This window comes from Silurus aristotelis (assembly GCF_946808225.1).
Source record: "Silurus aristotelis genome assembly, chromosome: 9".
NCBI lineage: Eukaryota > Metazoa > Chordata > Actinopteri > Siluriformes > Siluridae > Silurus > Silurus aristotelis.
Genome location: NC_139582.1, coordinates 11,981,342 through 12,001,608, shown reverse-complemented (window position 1 = coordinate 12,001,608; position 20,267 = coordinate 11,981,342). Strand labels below are relative to the sequence as shown.

General features: G+C 36.1%; 2 protein-coding genes across 2 annotated transcripts; both read right to left on the bottom strand.

The window, feature by feature from the left end:
• Positions 1-2,097: 2,097 nt before the first annotated feature.
• On the bottom strand, positions 2,098-5,094 carry cdca9 (cell division cycle associated 9). The gene is made up of 10 exons (XM_083550260.1): positions 4,935-5,094; positions 4,701-4,832; positions 4,577-4,617; positions 4,401-4,452; positions 3,469-3,536; positions 3,328-3,377; positions 2,602-2,688; positions 2,449-2,521; positions 2,284-2,370; positions 2,098-2,205 (listed from the first exon to the last, which is right to left on the bottom strand). The coding sequence occupies exons 1-10, from the start codon at positions 5,050-5,052 to the stop codon at positions 2,155-2,157; spliced, it is 759 nt and encodes a 252-aa protein (XP_083406386.1). The 5' UTR covers positions 5,053-5,094; the 3' UTR covers positions 2,098-2,154.
• A 1,008-nt stretch (positions 5,095-6,102) lies between these two features.
• gpt2 (glutamic pyruvate transaminase (alanine aminotransferase) 2) lies at positions 6,103-18,522 on the bottom strand. Its single transcript, XM_083550900.1, has 11 exons — positions 17,807-18,522; positions 15,243-15,332; positions 13,843-13,951; positions 13,203-13,336; positions 12,312-12,555; positions 11,694-11,773; positions 11,368-11,504; positions 10,244-10,418; positions 8,843-8,998; positions 8,502-8,614; positions 6,103-7,844 (listed from the first exon to the last, which is right to left on the bottom strand). The coding sequence occupies exons 1-11, from the start codon at positions 18,095-18,097 to the stop codon at positions 7,736-7,738; spliced, it is 1,638 nt and encodes a 545-aa protein (XP_083407026.1). The 5' UTR covers positions 18,098-18,522; the 3' UTR covers positions 6,103-7,735.
• Between the last annotated feature and the right edge of the window lie 1,745 nt (positions 18,523-20,267).

Below are 20,267 nucleotides of genomic sequence, written 5' to 3'. Positions count from 1 at the left end.
CATAATTAAGCAGATATTTTTACTTTGAGATGAAGCTGTATCAACACACAGGCCCACTTTCTGACAGTATTTAAGACAACTCCCTTAAATTCAATGTGCAGGATGAATGTTGTGGACTCTCCAGAGTAATAACCATGACATGTTTTTTCTCTCCAGTTACATTTAATGGTTAAGTGAATACTTTCTGGGGAAATTCAGCTGGTCACCTATGAAAGTATATTTGTGTGATTGAAAGTACACGCTTTTGGGAGTTAATGGTTTTACATATCAGTACAATCATGTGGTCTGCCAGGTTTTAAATTAGGTAAATACAAGTTCAGATAATTCACCCTATTAATTGTACAAAGTCAAAATTGAAGAGGGGGAATTATACACTGGCGATCAAAATTAGAACAATTTAAACAATTAAACAATTCTGAAATGTCATCTTCACTGCTCAACAGTTGGAGTTTTTGTCCTGTCTATACCATGCTACCAGAACACCTTCTCCACAAAATAACTAACGCATTTCCAAAAAAAACATTTTGCAGAAAACACACTGATCAAAATTAGAGAACAATGACTGTAGCATGGAAAAAGATTACAACCATATTTTTCTAAAGGTTACAACAGTCAGCAATTAGTAGGAAGTGTACAGGCCTCTGCTCTGAATGGATCTGTGGCCACAGGACAGCACTAGTCTCTCACACTGCTCTCGTGTGATTTTGGTCCACTCTTCTTCCAGTCTCCTCCACAGTTTGGTGACTGTAGTGGGTTTCTTGGCCATAACTTTGTCACCAAGGATTTTCCAGAGGTTCTCTATTGGGTTGAGATCAGGACTCCGGGCAGGCCATGTCATTATTTCAATGTTTTCAGTTTCAAGCAACTGCTTTACCCGTTTTGCTGTGTGACATGGAGCGTTGTCCTGCAGGAACACTGCGGGCTGATTGGGTGATGAACGCAGGGAAGGAACCATCTGTTGTTGAAGGTTCTGATAAACATTTGCATTCACTCTGCCATGTAGCTGTATAAGAGGCCCAACTCCTGCAGAAAACCTGCCCCAAACCATGACACTTCCTCCTCCACTTTTCACTGACTTCTTTACACACTTTGGGTTCAGTCTTTCTCCAGTTTGTCGCCAAACAATGTTTCCCATCGGACCCAAATAAATTAAACTTGCTTTCATCACTGAAGTGAACTTTGGACCAGTTCTCTGTCCACACAACATGCTCCTCAGCGAAGCTTAGTGTAGCCTTTTGATTCTTTCTGCTAATGAGAGGTTTGGTCACTGCAGAGTCGGCTTTCAGTCCAAATGCTCTTAAACGTCGAGACACTGTATGACGAGATGGATCCTTACCCTGTTCAGCGCTGAACTGGTCAGAAATTCAGCTGCAGTGTGGAAACGCTTGCCCATTGAGATCCTTTGCAGTATCCTGTCCCCTCTTGTATTTGTCTTCCGTGGACGACCAGCCTTCTTGGCGGACTTGGAGTTTGTGATGTAAAGATTCAATATTCTTGAAATCACAGATTTGGAACGACCCACTTGTCTTGCTATGGCTGATAGGGTCATCCCTTTGGCCTTCATCTGGTCAACCTGCTGCCGGAGGCTGTCACTTTAGAACAGCCCACCATCTTGGAGAGTCAGTGAAACTGGAAGTTAGGCAGCCAGTTAAATAGGGTTTGACAGATAATCAAGGAAATTAGCACCAGGTACCAGATTAACACCAATAACTGGGAGGTAGCTGAAAGTGTGCTCTAATTTTGATCAGTATGTTTTCTGCAAATTTTTATTTATTTATTTTTAAAATGCCCTAGTTATTTTGTGGAAAAGGTGTTCTGGTAGCATGGTATAGACAGGACAAAAAGTCCCTTAACTATTGAGCAGTGAAGATAACTATTTCAGAAATGTTCAATTGTTTAGAAATTGTTCTAATTTTTATCTCCAGTGTATATCCTTAGTGTGTCAGGGGCTGCTAATTACATTCTACTGACTAATTGATCAAGTTATTCCACAATTTGCTGCCTTTTTTTATTTAAAAATGCACCTGTTAATACATCTGTTAGTGATTTAAATCTAATCTGAAAAGCAATATGTCATTTGTTCAGTAATGCACAACGTTTTTAAATATTTATTATTTTAATATTTAAAATTAAAACAAGTATTAAATTGAGATTTTAGGGAGCATTTTTCAGCTTGACTTTGTTGCACAGGTACTCCATCAGCTCCTGCAAACAAACAGACATCAGACAAATAAAAACATAATACCAAACCGCAGCATTAGACAGAATTTGCATGTTTCTCACCTTAATCTTTTGCATCTGGCATAAAGCCAGCTCATCCAACAGTTCAAGTTTAACTTCATCTTTAGTCTCCTCTGACAGGAACAAGGTCTAGCAATCGACACAAAAGCCAGACATTTTAGGCACATTAAATTTCTTCAAGGTCAAACCCAAGGTAGCCGCTCTTACCTCTCCAAGAGAGGTTGTGATCGTGGCAGTAGCAAGTCCTGAGAGATCATCACTTAATGACCGACTTTGAAATCTGCAGAAAACAAAACGTACAAGAGATTTGCTTTCGCTTTAGAAGATGTATCCTGGGTTTTTCCAATATTGAAGTCTTACCTTATATTACCACCTAGCAGAAGAGTTTGGTCACTCAGCTTCATCACACGACCTTGAGTTCTTTTAGCACTGATTGTTGAGACACATCTGGGCAGGAGGGGAAAAGAAAAAAATAAAAATGAAAAATTTACAGGCTTTAAATGCTGTCTCAAAATAATTCCTGTTACTTTGGTTTCAAACAGTAATTAACCATAGTTTGAGTTAATGCCAACATTACAGCACAACTAAACTAAAATCAGTGCATGTGAATCATTAATACATTTGAAATAAGTAGAATTCTACTTTTAAAAAGCAGTATAACGCACTAGCAGTTAAAATGTGTACTGTACAACATTGACTTCGTTTCAAAGCTTTTGAGAAAGGTCATTTTCATATTAAACATTGCAATTTTGACCTCACTTAGGGTGTAGTCACATTTTCTGCCAGTTTAGACTTCTTTTTAGAGGACAGTAAATACACTGCTTTACAAGCTACACGGTGACTGAAAATATATTTGTTTCATTTCTATAGTATTGTCCTTTGAGAAGATACTAAAATGGTTGCTGAAATGCGAGTGGTGTAATCACTTTTGTGAGATATGCATGTAAAATTCCCCTACATTTCATTAACCATTCACACATACACAAACTTTTGTTTGAATTTGTTTAACATTTAAACATAGTAGACATCCATTTTGTAAATTACAAAAGTAATGTATTGATGCAAGACTGATCCTATCGACTTTACCTTAAATTCCCAGTGCTGTTACTGGCCTGCATTTTCTTCTTGGTCCTTTTCTATATTTTGTTAAAAAAAAAAAAAAAAGGGAAAAAACTTCAAATAACAAATTAATTAATATAAATTACAGGTCATGTGAAAGATTCATACCTTATTATCATCAGTCTTGAGACCTGTAGATCTTTGGGCTGCTACTGTCGTTGTGGTACTTGACTTACCTTAAGAATGGCAAACAGGACAGAGGGACACAGTAAGAATGGACAAATACGATGTGATTGTGTCTTTAGACATTTTAAACCTGAATAAAAATACCATGGATGAATGAATGAAATATATATATATATATATCTATCAAAGACTTCAACTTTAGTGGTTCCCAAGAATGAATAAATGATGCATACTTTCCCCATTTATTTACGTTTGGTACTGTACTAAATTCTATAAATTATACACTTGGACACAACCTGTTCTCTGATTGGTCAACTGTTTACCGTAACTTTCGTACAGAAGGCACCCACTTGGGTATTTAAAAATATTTACGGTAATTATAATTTATATTACCGGTATTATATAAATATAATTTTTAATAAATTATACTATGATTATATTACTATAATAAATATTTTAATATCTTATCATTTAATACATAGTGTGTATATTTAATACATATCTATGGCACTACCATAATGCCGGCAGACCATCTTAACTAGGGCTTATTTTCAGGGTAGGGCTTATTTTCAGCAACATATTTTGCATGACCAGTGTCAGAACTTTGTTGGTCATTCCACATCATGACTTGGTCAAAAAACAAAGCAAATAAACAGCACAATGTTTGCTTTTGATTGCACAAACAGCAACAAAACAAGCTCCAGTGCCATTAGTTTCTACTAGAGTTAAGTTTTAGTACTTTGGAGCGCATAGTTTTTCTATGTGCAATGATTTGGTGTACATATTTATAGTTTTTTTTTAAGCTTTTATGATATTTTGATCCATCCATCCATCCAACCATCCATCCACACACACACACACACACACGTTCTCAACACCTTTTTCTCTGACTCCTTAAAACTTATAAGTGTCACCTTTTTTGCTGGGCTTTCTGCTGAGTGGCTTGCTAATCTCCGGAGACACAGCCTGCGAGAAATTATACAACATTTTAAAGATAAACGTACACAAGAGAATAAAAGCAAAAAATAAAATAAAAAATAAACGCAGTTGTACAAACTGCCCACAAGGTGGAGACATCACTTAAACTCACCCCAATGGCCATTGTAACGTCCCCAACAGATGCATCCTGTGCTGAAAAACATATTTACGTTAACTAGGAAATGTACAAGTTGACATTTTATCTACTTAAAGCATTTTATTTGCTCTAATCCTACCACTCATTATATCTTTAATCAGCGTTGTATGAAGCGACTGAGGCAGTTTCATCATCTCTATTTTCACTGCTCTGTCCAGTGTCGCCATTAATTTATCCATTTTGGCCTCCATTTCATTTATTCTTTCCTGTGCTGTTACAAAAACACACATTCAGCCTTATAACACACATGGATTTGTTGACAATAAGCATGATATTAATAGAACTGTGGGGAAAGAAAAAAAAAAAAATCAACCTTCTTTCTCAAACTGCTGGATGAACAGTGCTTTCCTTTTCCTGAGTTTATCAGCTGCTTGGTCTCTCTGGAGACCTTCAGAGCTTTGACTTCCTTTACGAGTTCTTTTGGCAGCCATGTTCCCAAAAATCACACCTCACCACTGAACCTGGCTTTAAACTCATGGTTAGTGACTGACTTGATTAACAACAGGTGCAGCAACAATCAGACGGGATGAACTGCAACAATGAATGTGTTTGGCTAAATCTCAAATGTTTACCATTACTTGTATTCATATACTACTGATACTAGTAGGACTGTTAATGTATTTCTATTAAATTGGTTTATAAATCCATCTGGTAGAAGTTTCTTCAAAGGTTCTACTAGTGAAAACACACAAAAACAATTTACATCAGAATTCCTGTTTTTAAACAAATGTTTTATGGTTTCCAAATACTCTTTTCAATGCTATAGAGAACATATCTTAAACGGTCTTAAAATAGCTTAAATTCAGTGATAGATTATAGAACAAAAAATGATTTTAAATGTATAGATTGTCTGTACTTGACAGATCCACTGACGCACTGCTGTCTTATTTTGTGTGCATTTCTTGTTCAAATCAAGATAATGATGTTCTGAATTTAAGGTTTCTACCTCTTAGCAACATTCTACTGATTTATTCAAGGTACAAAAAAAATGTTATGCTCTTAATAAATAATTAAATAAAGAAAAGGACATTTAAGATGGTATAACTTAAGTCTTCATAAATTAACACTTTACCAGTGTGTTACTTATAGCTGCATGAAGCAGTTTCCCTGGTAAAGTGTTTTAATTAAATACATCATTGATCGTTATAACATGCTTTTATTTACATCCCTTATTGATAAAAATAAAGCTAAACCCTATATACAATACAAATCTAAAATTAAAATGTAAAACTAATTATTTTCTGTCAATTTGCCAATTTGATAGATAAAATAAAAGATAAAACTTTTACATGCATTATTTTGTAAATTGATTGCTAACAAACCTGGCAAATGCTTTAAATTTTATCTGATTGTTAACTAGATTCATTTTTAAGTTCCTATGGAAACAATCCAACAGATTCGTTAAAAGTAGAAAACCGTATATGTTTTTTTTTGCTCTGAATAAAAAAAGTTCAATAAAGAAATGAAACTCTACTACATGGTAATTTAACAGTCTTCATTTTAATTACAGCTTTAAATTTTGGCATTTAGATTCATTATTATTTACATTACTCAAGTTACACATTAATGAAGAAATGCAAAATGAGAGTAAACATACACAAAAATGTACCTTCAGATAAAAACAGTTTGGCTTTGTTAATTTGAACTTCACAATATGTAGGTCTACAAATAAGAGTCAAACTCACTGAAGTGAAAATAATTAATAAAAGGATATTCGTAACATGGACACTTCAAATTACAACAGGTTTGAAAGGAGACTGCATAGATAGGCGTTGTCTCTGTGCATTACATTTGTTGCTGTTCAAGAGTTTTCAGGAAAAGAATATTAATAAAATCTCCAGAATGCTTTCCAGAAAAAGCTATACTGGTTTTTCAGCAATGTCATTTAAAAAAAAAAGCTTTTAAGTGATAAATATTAGATATAGAGAAATGCCAAATCTGGTAACAGGTAATCATCAGCTTGTCTGAAATTACATTTTCACTTCAATTTTTACTTCAGGAAATTAGACATGTACATCAGTAAAAAAAAAAATGAAAATTAAAAAAAACACTGTAAAACAGTTTTTTTTTTTTAATAGCACATGAATGCAAAAACAACTAAACAAAGCAGCAAAAGAAAACAAGACACCAGAGACACTCCCCATTCTCTATTTAACTTTTAAATATATTCAGCACAAAAAGTAAAACAAAAAAAATAAAAAACACCTCGATCATAATGATGAACTGTGCGTTTATGAAACTACATCAACAATGTCCCAGTGTGCGTTACTTAAAGCTGCATGAAGCAGCAGTTTGGGAAATGTGTAAAAGTGTTTTTTAATAAATACAGTATCGATCATTATAGCACCTCTCTCTCTCTCTCTCTCTCTCTCTCTCTCAACATCCCTTATTAATAAAAATAAAGCAGAAAATATTTACAATACAAATCTGAAATTAATAAAATGTAAAACTCACATATTTGTTAGTTGCTGGCCAATTTTCATTAATTATAAACTATTAGCTAGTTTTCCAGCAAACCTGGCAAAAATAATAGTTAGATGAACATTAACTAGCTAGTCACTTTTTAAGTTAGAGAAACAGAATGCTAGTTTGCTAGCAAACCTGGCCAAATCTGGCTGCCTGGTATTAATTAAAAAAAAATTATCAGTTGAATGTTAGCTAGCTTATTAGCGACCCTGGCCAGAGTGCTGGCGACAAGTTTGAATTACATACATTTTAAGGCCACACGGTATATTTATTTATAAGAGATATATGTTGAGAAGCTTTGTATATCACAAACAAGGTCCAAATAAATACATTAATATTGTCATATTGACAAACCTAATTTTGTGATGTAAAAACATGTTTAATGAAGATGAACATGATGTGAATACGGAGAAAAACTGTCATTTCATGCCTCAGTGTAAGATCTTTTACAGGTAAACTATATTGACTCCCATTCATAATTATTTTATAGTAGCACAAAGGCACATGGCTCATGAAAGTGTGTCCTTTTTAGGGGAAATTGAATTTAAAGCAGAATATGAAGTTCCTTAACACAACTGCTACTTGTGGGTAATGTGTTAAGTATTATTTCATCCATGTTCTGTGGTCAGCATCTCATGCTCAAACACCTCACTGAGGCTCCTGAAGGTCCGAGTACTCCTTTAGAAACCCGATGTGGAAATCCCGCACCTTCTCCAGCAGTACCTTCAGCTTTTCGTGAGATGGGAGAATGGTCATTCTGAAATGAAACATTGAAAGAGAATTGTGTCACATTTCGGAGGAATGTGATAAAGTTCCTATCCTATGACCTGTACAACAACAAGAACAAGGCAATTATTTTTCTTGAGAATTTTAGCACATGCAAATCTAATGCATCGCTTCAAGTGTGAAACGGATTTTTCTTTTTGCATAATATGAAATGCTTTGCCCAAATACAAAAACAAGGTATTAACCTGAGGTGAAAAAAAAAACTTATTTTAAACTTTAATATACAGAGCATGATTTGTAAGACAAATATTAAAAATATGTACAATATCAGCAGAACAAAGTGCTGTTGAGACTTGTATGTTAGGACATATTTGTATACTGGGCCATCAAACATTCAGCATGTTTCAACATGAAGGTAAATACAAGCAACAGTAAATCAAGCAACGTTCAAACAACCTGAACAAACAAATAATGTTGTAACTTATGCATAATTGTGGACTATTATTTTGACTGCTGTTACCTGTAAACAAGACAGGTAATTAGTGGGTTGGGGTAATGGGTAATATGTTGCTTTTCTTAAAACAAGAACCATTTGAATAAATACACAAAATAAACATTATTTTGTGAATGTAGGATGGATAAAAAGACTGGGACTAAAGAGCACTGGGATATCTGGAAGTAAGATTACCTGAAATGGTATGTGCCTTCTCTTTGTCCGAAGCCACTGCCAGGCACCACACAGATTCCCGTTTCCTCCAGGAGCCGCAGGCAGTACAGCATGTCCGGCTGCATTCCCAAAGCCTGCACAAGGCCATCGGTGTAGAATGATGAAATCATAGTGAAGTTGTATGAGCAATGCATTTCAGCTGGTCACTACGAGTGGATTTTAAAATATAACAACACACTTGTCTTTTCGATTATCCTGGTTTACACGATTAAACATTCAAGTTACACCTTTTGTGCTTGTAATGTTAAAGTTAAAATCAGAGATTAATGTCAATGCTACAATATAAAGCAGTGAGAACATACCTTAGCTTCTTCCACTGCTTTTGGTGGAATGAAAATCTGTGGAAATGCATACATGGCCCCCTGCACAGGATTACACTTGATGCCAGGCACTGCATTGAGGATCTGCTCTGTTAATTTCGCTTTTTCTGCTAAAGCTCCGAGCACTGCTGCTTTTTCCTGAAATGCACATCAGTAAACATTTACAGTGCGTTCAAAAATGATCTCCGTAGCTGCTATGTAGACTAGTAGTGGTGCGTTGACACGCCCTTGTTTGGCGCCACCAGTCTGTTGTACGTATCCAAGGAGTTATTCGCCAGCCGTGTATTTTTGTGTGAAAATGTTAACCATCAAAGAAGTTTTTTTCCCCCTTTTTTTCCCCTCTAGTTTTATCCCCAAGTTGGCGATAAATACACGGATATGGATCGTGAAAAATTTCAAGCAGCTTTTTCGAAGACAAGAATACATCATGGCGATACAGTGCGAGATTTAATAACTATATTTCGAAGTACAGGTTCTGTGGCAGATGCACTGAGAAAAGATTGACCAAGTGTTAGTGTAAGGATAAACTTCTCGATATTTCTGATAAGATGACAAGTCCGATCAAGTCAATGAGGGAACTGGCACAGGAAACGGACATTAGTCTAGGAACGGCCCACACAGCTGTAAAGATTTAATTCGTTCAAATTAAAACCAATAAAACTTTCTTTTAGCTTCTCCCATTAGGGGTCGCCACAGCGGACCATCCGCATGTTTGATTTGGCACATGTTTTTACGCTGGATGCCCTTCCTAACGCAACCCTCCCCATTTATCCGGGCTTGGCTCTGGCACTAAGGGTTGTGCAACCCTAATGGCTGGGGTTCGTTAAAAAACCAATAGATTATGTTAAAAGACTGTGGCAATGTGAGTGGTTCAATAATTTCATACACCAAAATAAAACTGGCCTGGTTAGTGAAACTATCCTCACTGATGACACTACTCGAAGACGTCTTCAGGAATCATAAATTTCAAAGGGTTTCTGGCCTCCATGGTCACCTGACCTAACACCACCGGATTTTTACTTCTGAGGTGCAGCAAAAGGAGAGTTTATAAGGCCCCTCTAAAATCCACTCACGAACTGAAAACTGCCTTCTCCGCTTCACACTGCTTCCATTACAGAGGAAATGTTACGTGTCTTTGCCAATATGACAAAACAAACCGAATTATGCATTTAACAACAGGGACAGCACTTTCAGTACTTAATGTAAAGTGAATGACATTTATGATTTTAATAAATTAATACATGAGTGAGAATAATAATGAATTTCATTAAACTAATATTTTCCTATAACCTACACTACACGGCCACTGCGGAGGGACTTTTTGAACACACTCTATTTACCAAGGAATCATGATTCTGAGGCAAATTGCACAATATTACAAACCTTGTGGAATTTCATGAAGGACGGCTCGTCTGGATCAGGAGGATTTACGATCACGTCCATTGCGGCCTGGCCAGCCACGGTGGGGCACAGTCTGACCGAAAGCAGCTTCACCAGTTGGGCCTTGACGTCCGGGTCAAGGTTAACAATCTCCATATAGCCTCCCCTAAATCCACACCTAAGAAACACAGCTAGGAGTTAGATCATTTAGAGCATCCTGTCAGGATTTAAGCACTTCTGGATCATGTTAAACAACCTCATCAACAACCTGCATCAGTAAAGGATGAATTACCACAAGCATTTATTTGGCAAGTTTATCATAAAATGTTGTACCGAATATCTAGAAATACTAAATGTACATTTTAAGAATATAGTCATTTTAAACCATCAGAATAAAACTTTTTTTTCTGGCTTATATGTTTTGAGGTGTATATTGTGTATTGTAGAAATGTCAAGTATTGTGATATTTCTGTCAGGTGTCATCTGCATTTATTGTCAATTATTTAATTTCTTTTACACCATTTTAATATTATAAAATCTAAGACTAGGACATTTCTTGTTCAGAAATTTTAAGACTATTATAACTTGGAAGTGTCCTGTGAGTGAGTTGTTACTATAGAAACATGTAAGAACTTGCACAGCAGTATAAACCTATGATTTTGCAGCTGCATTGCTGTCAGAGCTGCTGTTTCACTGGCAGTTTAATAACAGGAAAAGAAGAATATATGGAGTAGCTATGCCTTTCCAGTCTTCACAGCAGTTTTCACAGCAATTGCCTCATTTGTCCTCTTTAGTGAAACTGAACTGAGCCAAATGTGCCAATTATTTATTCACAGTGTTGCACAGTGTTTACATGTTGATATTACTGCAGAAGTCAACATCTTAGCTCAGCTCTTTGTTAGCCATGCAATTATGCATATTCATTTCCTATTCCTTGCACTTAATGTTCCCTGGTGTAGTTTATATAAGTTCACTGTTCAGCACATGCTGTCCTGTTCGGTGTATGTGTATTTTAGTTTAAGCTGCAGTAAGCATTATTCTGCCTGCAGGATGAGGCAGCGTTATGTGTGAGCGTTTAAGTCTGGGTGGAATTTCAGAGGCGTGCTGACTCAGATTGCTGTACTTACTCTCCTGTGTAACCTTTGGAGGTGGAATGGAACGAGGCCAGCTCCACGCTGTTAAAGTACTCTGGTCCCATTTCATACAGCACCTTCTTGAATGAGTGAAACTGGCAGTCAGGAGCATACACGTTCTCCTGATACACCTGTAGGATTAAAATAAGGAATATTAAGGGCCAAACTGGTCACAAAATGCACAGGAAAAGTAATTATAAACAAAATTTTAGTGTTACCAAACATAACAGAACCCTTTTAGCCTCTCATCAAGTGCTTAAAAGCATGAAAGGCGCTAGTCAGGGAAAACAAACTGTCTATATCAGCTTTTACATCATTACCTCGTCAGCCATTACAAATAGGTTTTCCTCGTAGGCGAAGTGCAGGACGTCCTCGATGCACTTCTTGCTCTGAACCTGACCTATTTACACAGAGGGGAGGACAGAGATTAACAGTGACAGAACAGTATGCTCAGTGAAACAGAACAGTACACTTCGTACTATGAGGATAATGTAGCCAAAATGATTCATTTACTCAAATCCTTTGCTACATGGACAAAATCTGGACACAATTTAATGTGTTTTGTTCTTTTTTGATACAGAAAAGGACATTTGAAATAGGAAGCAGAAAAAAAACTGTACTTCTGCTTAATTACACCAACTCTATACTTGTTATTTTCTTACAACAGCACAGTTTTTTTTTTTTAACCATTCCAAAATATTTATTTGCACCTTTACTGGAACTAAGCATATCTGAGCAATTAATTTAGTCCATAGAATGCTGATTAGATGTTGCAGAAAAACAAATATATAAACTTGAAGTGCTTTTGAGAAAAATAACTGAGCTTAGTTATATTGTCAGTAATATATATTAATCAAACTCACTGAACAGAAAGGATGTGCATTTCAACCCTGCCTGCATTTCAAATATTAAGTCATTAAAAGAATGTGATGTCTCACCGGTAGGGTTTCCAGGGTTGATGATGCAAAGGACTCGGGGCTGACAGTGCTGTTTAGCAGCTTGGTATGCTCTGTGGAGCTCATTGACATCCAGTGCCCAGCAGTTGTCCTCATCTAGATAGTAATTTATCTGCACAGCACCCAGCTCAGTGATGGCAGCAGAATAAAGGGGGTACTGCGGGATGGGGATCATCACACCTGTACGGTTATGACCTTCACCTGACACCAGCAGTTTCAGAATGTTCTGAGGAACAAACACAAATGAACATATTAGTGTCTCAGTAACTGAATTGCACAGGGAGTTGCCTTAATACCACCACTAGGTTACTCTGGGATGACATTAAATGTTAACAAATATAGCCCATGTACTGTTTGGAACACGTTCAATATACCACAATATACTAATAAATGTGGGCACATTTATTAGTCATTGGAGGTTACAGCAAGGCATATGTGCCTAATACACATACTGAGTCACTGCAGGACTGCATGCTGGTATCTGACTCAATTTGTAGATGACTAACTCAATTTGTTGCTGTGTGTACACTGCAGAAATATAAATATAAAATCGATTCCCAAAATCCCTAGAAAACATATCGAATTTAAATAAGACAACTAACATTTCTATGGAAATGCTTCGAGCTTAGGGCTGATCTTGGGGCAAACTGGCTCATATTCATGGACCCTGCCTATTTATTACCTGTCTGCCTGGTCTCAACAAATAAAACATGTCAAAACAAGTAAAGTGACAAGAACTCCTTGACAATAAACAGGAACATTTTTGGTATTTTCACTCTGGTTTGGTAAAAATTTTAATCATGGTCATTAGTGTGTGCCTACCAAATGTTTAATATATGTTCTTTGAGCTTCAAGCTGGCTTAAGGATCATACCATGATGCCATCGCTGGCCCCAGTGGTGAGAAAGATGTTCTCCCAGTTAGCTGGTACACCCTCATCTCTTTGCTCGATGAAGGCTGCAATGTCCTCTCGGATACACTGCACCCCTTCACTGGCACTGTAGGAGCCTGCGACATGTCCATAAATATTCACACACACACACACACACACACACACACACACACACACACACACACACACACACACACACACACACACACACACACAAATAGAAATCAATTACTGTCACAAAACTACTGTCACTATTCAACGTCAGTGTAACCCACTGACTGAAACATCAGACCTTTTATTTTGATAAAAATGGAGCATTGTGGGTAATAAGCATTATGAAGTTGTGTATTTTAACCTTTCTGAATTAATACACTCTGTATATATAATTTTCTAGACATTTACAAACAACTTGTCAGTCTCTTTTTCCACTATTGTAAATTAATCTGTCTGTCTACCTCATTGTCTATGTGTCTTTCTAAAATAGTTTGTCTGGTTTTTTTTTTTTTTTTTGCCTGGCAACTGCTTATTTCTATTAAGTTCTGTCTCTCTTAGTTTCCACATTTTATATACATGGTCTGTTTTGCTACATGTCTATGTATGTCTGTTTCTCTTTCGCACATACCGATGCTTCGTCCTCCACAGCCCTTCAGGATGCGCTTGGCTCTCCACTTTGAATCCTCAGGGAAACTCGGGCTGTCCATGAGCTCAGGGAATGTGCAGAGAGCCACCACCTGCAGACATATTGTATATACTGCTATTCTAAAATGGGAACAATGGTTCATGTTTTGAGTTATCCTTTCATTGAAGCAAACGTGCTATGGAACCTCAGACTCATGCGAGAGTCAATACAGTGAAAACAACTAACATACTATTTGATATTTTTGGAACAACAATTCCAGCAGAGAATTAACATCAGTATTCAAAAAATGATGGATTTTTAGTACTTGGAGGATATAATTAATATTGCGTAATGAGGCTACCAGAAGCATTTTGGTAGTGCTGAATCATGCATATTGTCCATTGATGAAAAGTCCAAAAGCTTTAAGACAACAACTGGTGCATAAAATACCATAATGTTGTAACACAGATTTAAAAGGACTGAACGGCTCATTGAACACACAAAATTCTGGCAATTCACAGTTACACTGATGAACTGCTTTTTTAATTTAGCCTCCTATAGCTGAGAAATTATGCTTTTTCTGTAAAGTTATGTGCAACAACAATATCAGACTCTGTCTATCTGAGCTCAGCCTGTATGATATATTTACTCCCACAGCACCTGCTAGCTGCTTCACTACAGGACAATGTTGACAACACAATGGTTCACAGAGATTTAGAACCTGCTACAATCATACTCACGGTTAACACTGACAGTCTGACTCACACTGAGACTAAAACTACAGCCAGGGCATGAGCCAAAACTGGTTGTCAAATACTGCAGTTTTTAATACTCATTATTAGTGTACTAAAGAGATTTCAGGTGAGCCAAAAGCTGTATGACTGTAGACTAGAAGGTCACAGTTTAAGGTGAATTTATTTCAATGTCATTCCGAATAAAATGCCTAATTATCAGCCATGGGTGTTTAAATACAAACAGTGCAATTAAAAAAATTATTTAAAAAAAAAAGTGCCCTTATTTTTGTTTTGGAGTGTTGGATTAAATTTTTTATTAATACTAATATTTTTCTACAGTTTGAACAACTTCACCCCGGCTACTCTAAAACACTCATTCCATGCTGTCTGGATTTAACAGCTTTCCCTTCTGGTGCGACTCAATTCCTGAAGAATTTGTTCCAGCTGCTGCTCGGCTGTTTTTTAACTTTACACAGGAGCAGTAATGACAAATAAAACAGTACAGCAGTTTACCGTGTTTTGTTAATCAACAGTAGCCAAAGAAGCAACCATTTTCCCAGCGTCACGTAGTCAGTCCTTCTTTAGAGTAGAGTAACACACAGTCTGAGATTTAGAAACAAGAACATCCAAGTGTGGCGACATGTTTTTCACACCTTCACCTCATCTTACCTGTCTTAGGAATGTGATTGGTTGTTGTCCCATTGCATGAGCATCTCCAATGTTGGCTTTAATGACCTCGGTGAAGGGCTTCTTTCCTCCCTGTTAGTCAAACAGAGAGAAAATTCAGTTTAGATTTAACATTCCAGTGGGAATAAATGCTGTTTTCAGAGATTATAATGCGTTATAATTACTTTGCACCCAAATTACAAGATAACACCCAAAGTGGAAAAGAACAAATCAGACACTAGGCTTTTATTTGCCTGGTATACTTAATTAAAGTGCCACTTGGTACCATTATAACAACCCAATACCACAAACACATGCATTTAGGTCAACAACATGCACAAGAAAAATTTCATTTGTGTTTTTCACAGAGTTTAGAGAATTATTAATTATTTATAAAACACTTTTAGTTTGATTTTAGCACTTTCTAGAGCAGCAATATGATTTTGATCTTCCCAGTGATATAAACAAGCATGAATTATTCAATTAAATGATGTTGCTTTTCTATGGATACATCTTTGTTACACCTTTTGGAAGATATTACACCACAACACAGCTACATTCAGGAAGTTGGAAGAAGACGAAACTAAAAAAATTAACACAGGAAACAAGAGAAAAAAAAAGGAAAGACAAAATGTTTTAAGAAGTAATTTAGATGCTTGCTGCAATACAAAATAAAACAAAAACATTTGAAAAGACTGTTGCCTGAGTTTACCTGCCTCTATATTATACTGACTAAAGTCTGCATGAATGCTTATGTTCTATTTAACACACAGCAGGTCTCTTAATAAATTATATTTCTTAATTTTCTTTAAAGTGGCCAAATGTCTAAGTACACTTGTGCCCTTTAACTCTTAAATCATAAATTGTTAATATGACAGAAATGTCTTTCCAATTTAATCATAGTCAAAAGGGTCTTTCAGTCACATACATATAAACATCAAGTCAAGAAGCTTTTTATTGTAATTTCAACCATATATAGCTGATGCAGTACACAGTGAAATGAAACAACGTTCCTCCTGAACCCAGGTGCTACATACAACAACATAAAACAACAGTCACAGAACAGAAGAACACAGGGCCAAGAACTAAGATCATCGACACATAAAGTGCATGTGTGCAACTTGTGCAAACAGTGCAAAAGACAACACAAGACAGTGCAGGACAATACACAATACACAAAATATAAAAATAAGAAAAACAATAGCTCCGCCAGTAAAACCTGTCGTGACAATAAGGTTCACAGTAGCAGAAAAATGTAAACAGAAAAATGTAAACAGAAAAATGTAAACAGAATTGTGCAATTTAAGAGTTATCAGGAGAAATCAGGGGAAAGCATGGAAGATTTTCAACCTAACAACACTTCTCTCCGTCTCTCCTCAATCAATGCTACAACTCCTCAGTTAACGTGTCTTGTCAGGGTTTAAAATGTTTTGTATGAAACTATCAACCATTAGATGACTTTACTCAGCTTGTGATTTAATCCAGAGAGCAAGAGAGCTCTTGCATCACTGCTGGCAGTTTGGAGTGTATACACTGGACATCTGTGGGATTAAAAAGAGTATCCAGGGCTTGGGAAAGCACCTGTCTCAGCTGAGGGCTAAAATTAAATCTGTCTATTTGTCTATGCTAAGGTCAGCTTCTCCAAAGACAAATGTAGGAAAACTCAAGTGTGCAGTGTGTCTTACTAATTTATTTTCATACCGAGACTTTTTGAAGCAGTGCTGATGTGGTATTATTTTTCTAAAATAATATTGTTTAAAGACTATAATCACAGTCTTGATGTCACCCAAATGAGGATGGGTTCCCCTTTTGAGTCTGGTTCCTCTCAAGGGTTCTTCCTCATAACATCTAAGGGAGTTTTTGCCACAGGCTGCTCATCAGGGATAAATACACATCGTTCACCTTAACTGTTAAATTCTGTAAAGCTGCTTTGAGACAATGTCTGTTGTGAAAAAAAGCGCTATAGAAATAAACTTGACTTTCTGCAATGTCAAAATTCAACATGTATGTTATGAAGAGCTAAAGGAAATTCTGAAATGCAAATACACCAACGTGGTTATTATTGTTTTTAAAAGATGCCATTCCATTTATTTACCTTCAGTACTTTCATAAGTTTAAGGTATAAAAGATAACTTAGACCAGCAAATGAACAGGGAAATATGGCTTTGTACTTTCTGCTGAGTAGACATAAAATACATAGATCTTTCTTTTATTTTGAAAAATCTTTGGACTGACAAAACCAATGTCACGAAAGATGGACTATGCAGTTTGCACGAGAATGTGCAGGCAAAATCTTATTTTTACACATAGATGTAATCTGATTGTTTGGTTTCTGGTTTCCTTTAAACAGTTATATATTGATAGTGTTTATAAAGCAGACACAAGAAGCTCACGCGCACAGGTATGATAGAAGCTCCAGGCTGATCACACTAATACTCAGATCCGAGAGAGGTATTTTTCTGATGCATCTCTGATCTACACGGCCACGTTGACAGCTCGTTATTATATTAATAAGAGGAGTGTAAAAGCGAGACGGAGGAAACCGGAAGTCCGACCCCGAGTCTTACCTGCTGTATTACTTTCTCGATCTCTGCGGCTTTAATGACGATTGGTCCTCTCACCGCGTACTCAACGGCCTTCACATGCGGGTTCAGGTTCTCCATGCTCAGCGTCTTCTCTCTCGGCTTGGTCTTCTCCAGAGCAGCAGATGCTGCGGCCGCCTCGGCGGTGATGTACCGCTCACTCCCGCACCCCCATACCGGGTACCGCCATTTCTCAGACACGCGCCTTAATCCCGCACATTGACCAAAAGCCCCGGTGATTAAACCCCGGTTTGTTAGAGACCGAAATCTGTTCATTATTACTATTTTTATTATTAATTTACTATTAATATTATATGCTGATGTCAAAATCAAATGAATGAAGCGGGTTACTCTTCCGAAGCTCCTCTTCGAAGAACAATGCGCAATCGAAATATGAACCGATTTATAAAGTCTCAAAGAGAAGAAACCGAACTGTTTCCCAACAAAAATGTATCAATTTTATGCAATCAAGTATAAAACGATTGAACGTGTTCTGTCGACCGCCGCCTTTTATTTCCAAACCGCCGTCTACACTCTTTCATCAGCCGGCAACGCGTGCGTCCTTAATCATGGGAATTGTAGTTCTTCTCAGGTTTGGTTTCCTTTCGACTCGCGAAGGCGCAATTTCTAAAAACTAAAAATCCCAGAAAGGCTTTTGTTTACGGTGTACGTCAGCACCCAACCCCCCACTCTCTGCTTTCTGATTAGTCAGAACAAGACCCGCCTCCTTACGCAAAAGGAAACGGACACATTGGAGATTTTCCACACATTGTTCGTATTAGGCATATTATATATGTGCAACCTTAAACAGGTATGCAGTTCTTTAAGGAATAAGACATTTTCTAATAGAATCACAGTTTATAGATTTAACTATAGAAAGAACATAGAAAGTTACGCCATTTTGTTTTGTGAACTTTTTAATAAAAATAAACCACGTGACATCTCAAACGCCATCGTTACTATGGAGTAATTATTACAATAACGAGACGGTCATGTCTGCTGTCCAATCAAACGCCTGCTTTTGAGACAGCGTGAGGGGAGGCTGGACTTTCTTATCAGAATGACCCGACACTGCCACCTGCTGACCAGTTTGATGTCCTGCATTTACCGTTCTGCTCTTTGTATTGAGCATTGCTGACACGTGGCGCAGATTATCGCCTAATTGTATCTCCTCAATGTGTTTATATAAAATAAATAAAGTGGCGAAATGTGTTTCATGAGCACAGATTAATGCGTATTGTTGTCTTTATTGTCGGTATTTGTATATTATGTTTCATGGTGATTGAGAATTTATATTTTGATGGTGAGAAAAGTGTTATTACAGTGTGTGTGTGTGTAATATGGTAATTGTAATCATTAATTAAAAAATACAGTACAATTTTAACATATAGCATAATCAGTTAAAATAGATTTCTCATTTGCAGTCACGTGTTTAAAAAATATAAAATGTAAGTAATAAAAAGGTAGTGATGTTAAAGTTTGAGAAAACACAAATTAATTAAACAACACAAATACATCACCTTACTAAATAAAATATGTAAACAAATATATAAAAAATACATTAAAGTGTGTAATTTAAGATTATGTATTACAATAGACTAATTGACCAAGAGGCAATAAATAAACAAGGAAACAAATAAACCTAAAAACAACACAATCATATTATATTATATTATATTATATTATATTATATTATATTATATTATATTATATTATATTATATTGGTAAACAATGTAGAATTAATATAACTTCAATAGAAGAACAAGTCATTTTGTTTGCAATTATTTTGTCAAAATCAGTTATTTTAATTAACTAAAAGAAAAATACATAATAATGTCACAATATATAACATTTTATATTTATAAAACTGTTATAAGTGGTGTTATTAGATTATAATGAATTCAAAAAAATGTTAATACAAAAATAAATAAATTGTTTTCAATAATTGAATAATATTTAATACAATTTAAAATAAATAAAATAAAATAAAATGAAACACTGCTATCTGCTGGACAAATCAGATCATGACCTCTAAGACCTCATTATGGTTTTACATGTTAGAATACTTTTTTATTTTAATTACTCAAAACTTTGTCCCCATTAAAAAATAATTCTGTTTATTACAGTATTTTTCTGATAGATTCATCGGTTCGGTGCTGTGACAGATATCACATAATAACAACTTTCTCTTGTTAAAAAAACCCAAAAAGGACAATTTTACATTTCCTTGTTTGGCTTTGAAACATATACACAAAAGCTTGTGAATTGATCATGTTTCTACATGAAGAAAGCGTCCATCAGAGACAAGCAGAACTTTTTAAAGATGCCTTTGTCTGCTTGGCGATGGCAGATTTGTGGGAGAAGGGGAGGAAACACAGAGCTGCAGATATTTATCAGCCTTCGGTTTGAAAGCAGGAGAAACTACAGAGAGTATATGACTGTGTA

Excerpts from the sequence above, each read along its gene's own strand:
- gpt2 (XM_083550900.1), bottom strand. The coding sequence starts at position 18,097 with ATGAACAGATTTCGGTCTCTAACAAACCGGGGTTTAATCACCGGGGCT. Across the intron at positions 13,337-13,842 it reads CTGTGGAGGACGAAGCATCG|GCTCCTACAGTGCCAGTGAA; the intron begins GTATGTGCGAAA and ends GACATGTCGCAG. Across the intron at positions 8,999-10,243 it reads CCTTCATGAAATTCCACAAG|GAAAAAGCAGCAGTGCTCGG; the intron begins GTTTGTAATATT and ends TGTGCATTTCAG.
- cdca9 (XM_083550260.1), bottom strand. The coding sequence starts at position 5,052 with ATGGCTGCCAAAAGAACTCGTAAAGGAAGTCAAAGCTCTGAAGGTCTC. Across the intron at positions 4,833-4,934 it reads CCAGCAGTTTGAGAAAGAAG|CACAGGAAAGAATAAATGAA; the intron begins GTTGATTTTTTT and ends TTTTTGTAACAG. Across the intron at positions 2,522-2,601 it reads CTGCTAGGTGGTAATATAAG|ATTTCAAAGTCGGTCATTAA; the intron begins GTAAGACTTCAA and ends TGTTTTCTGCAG.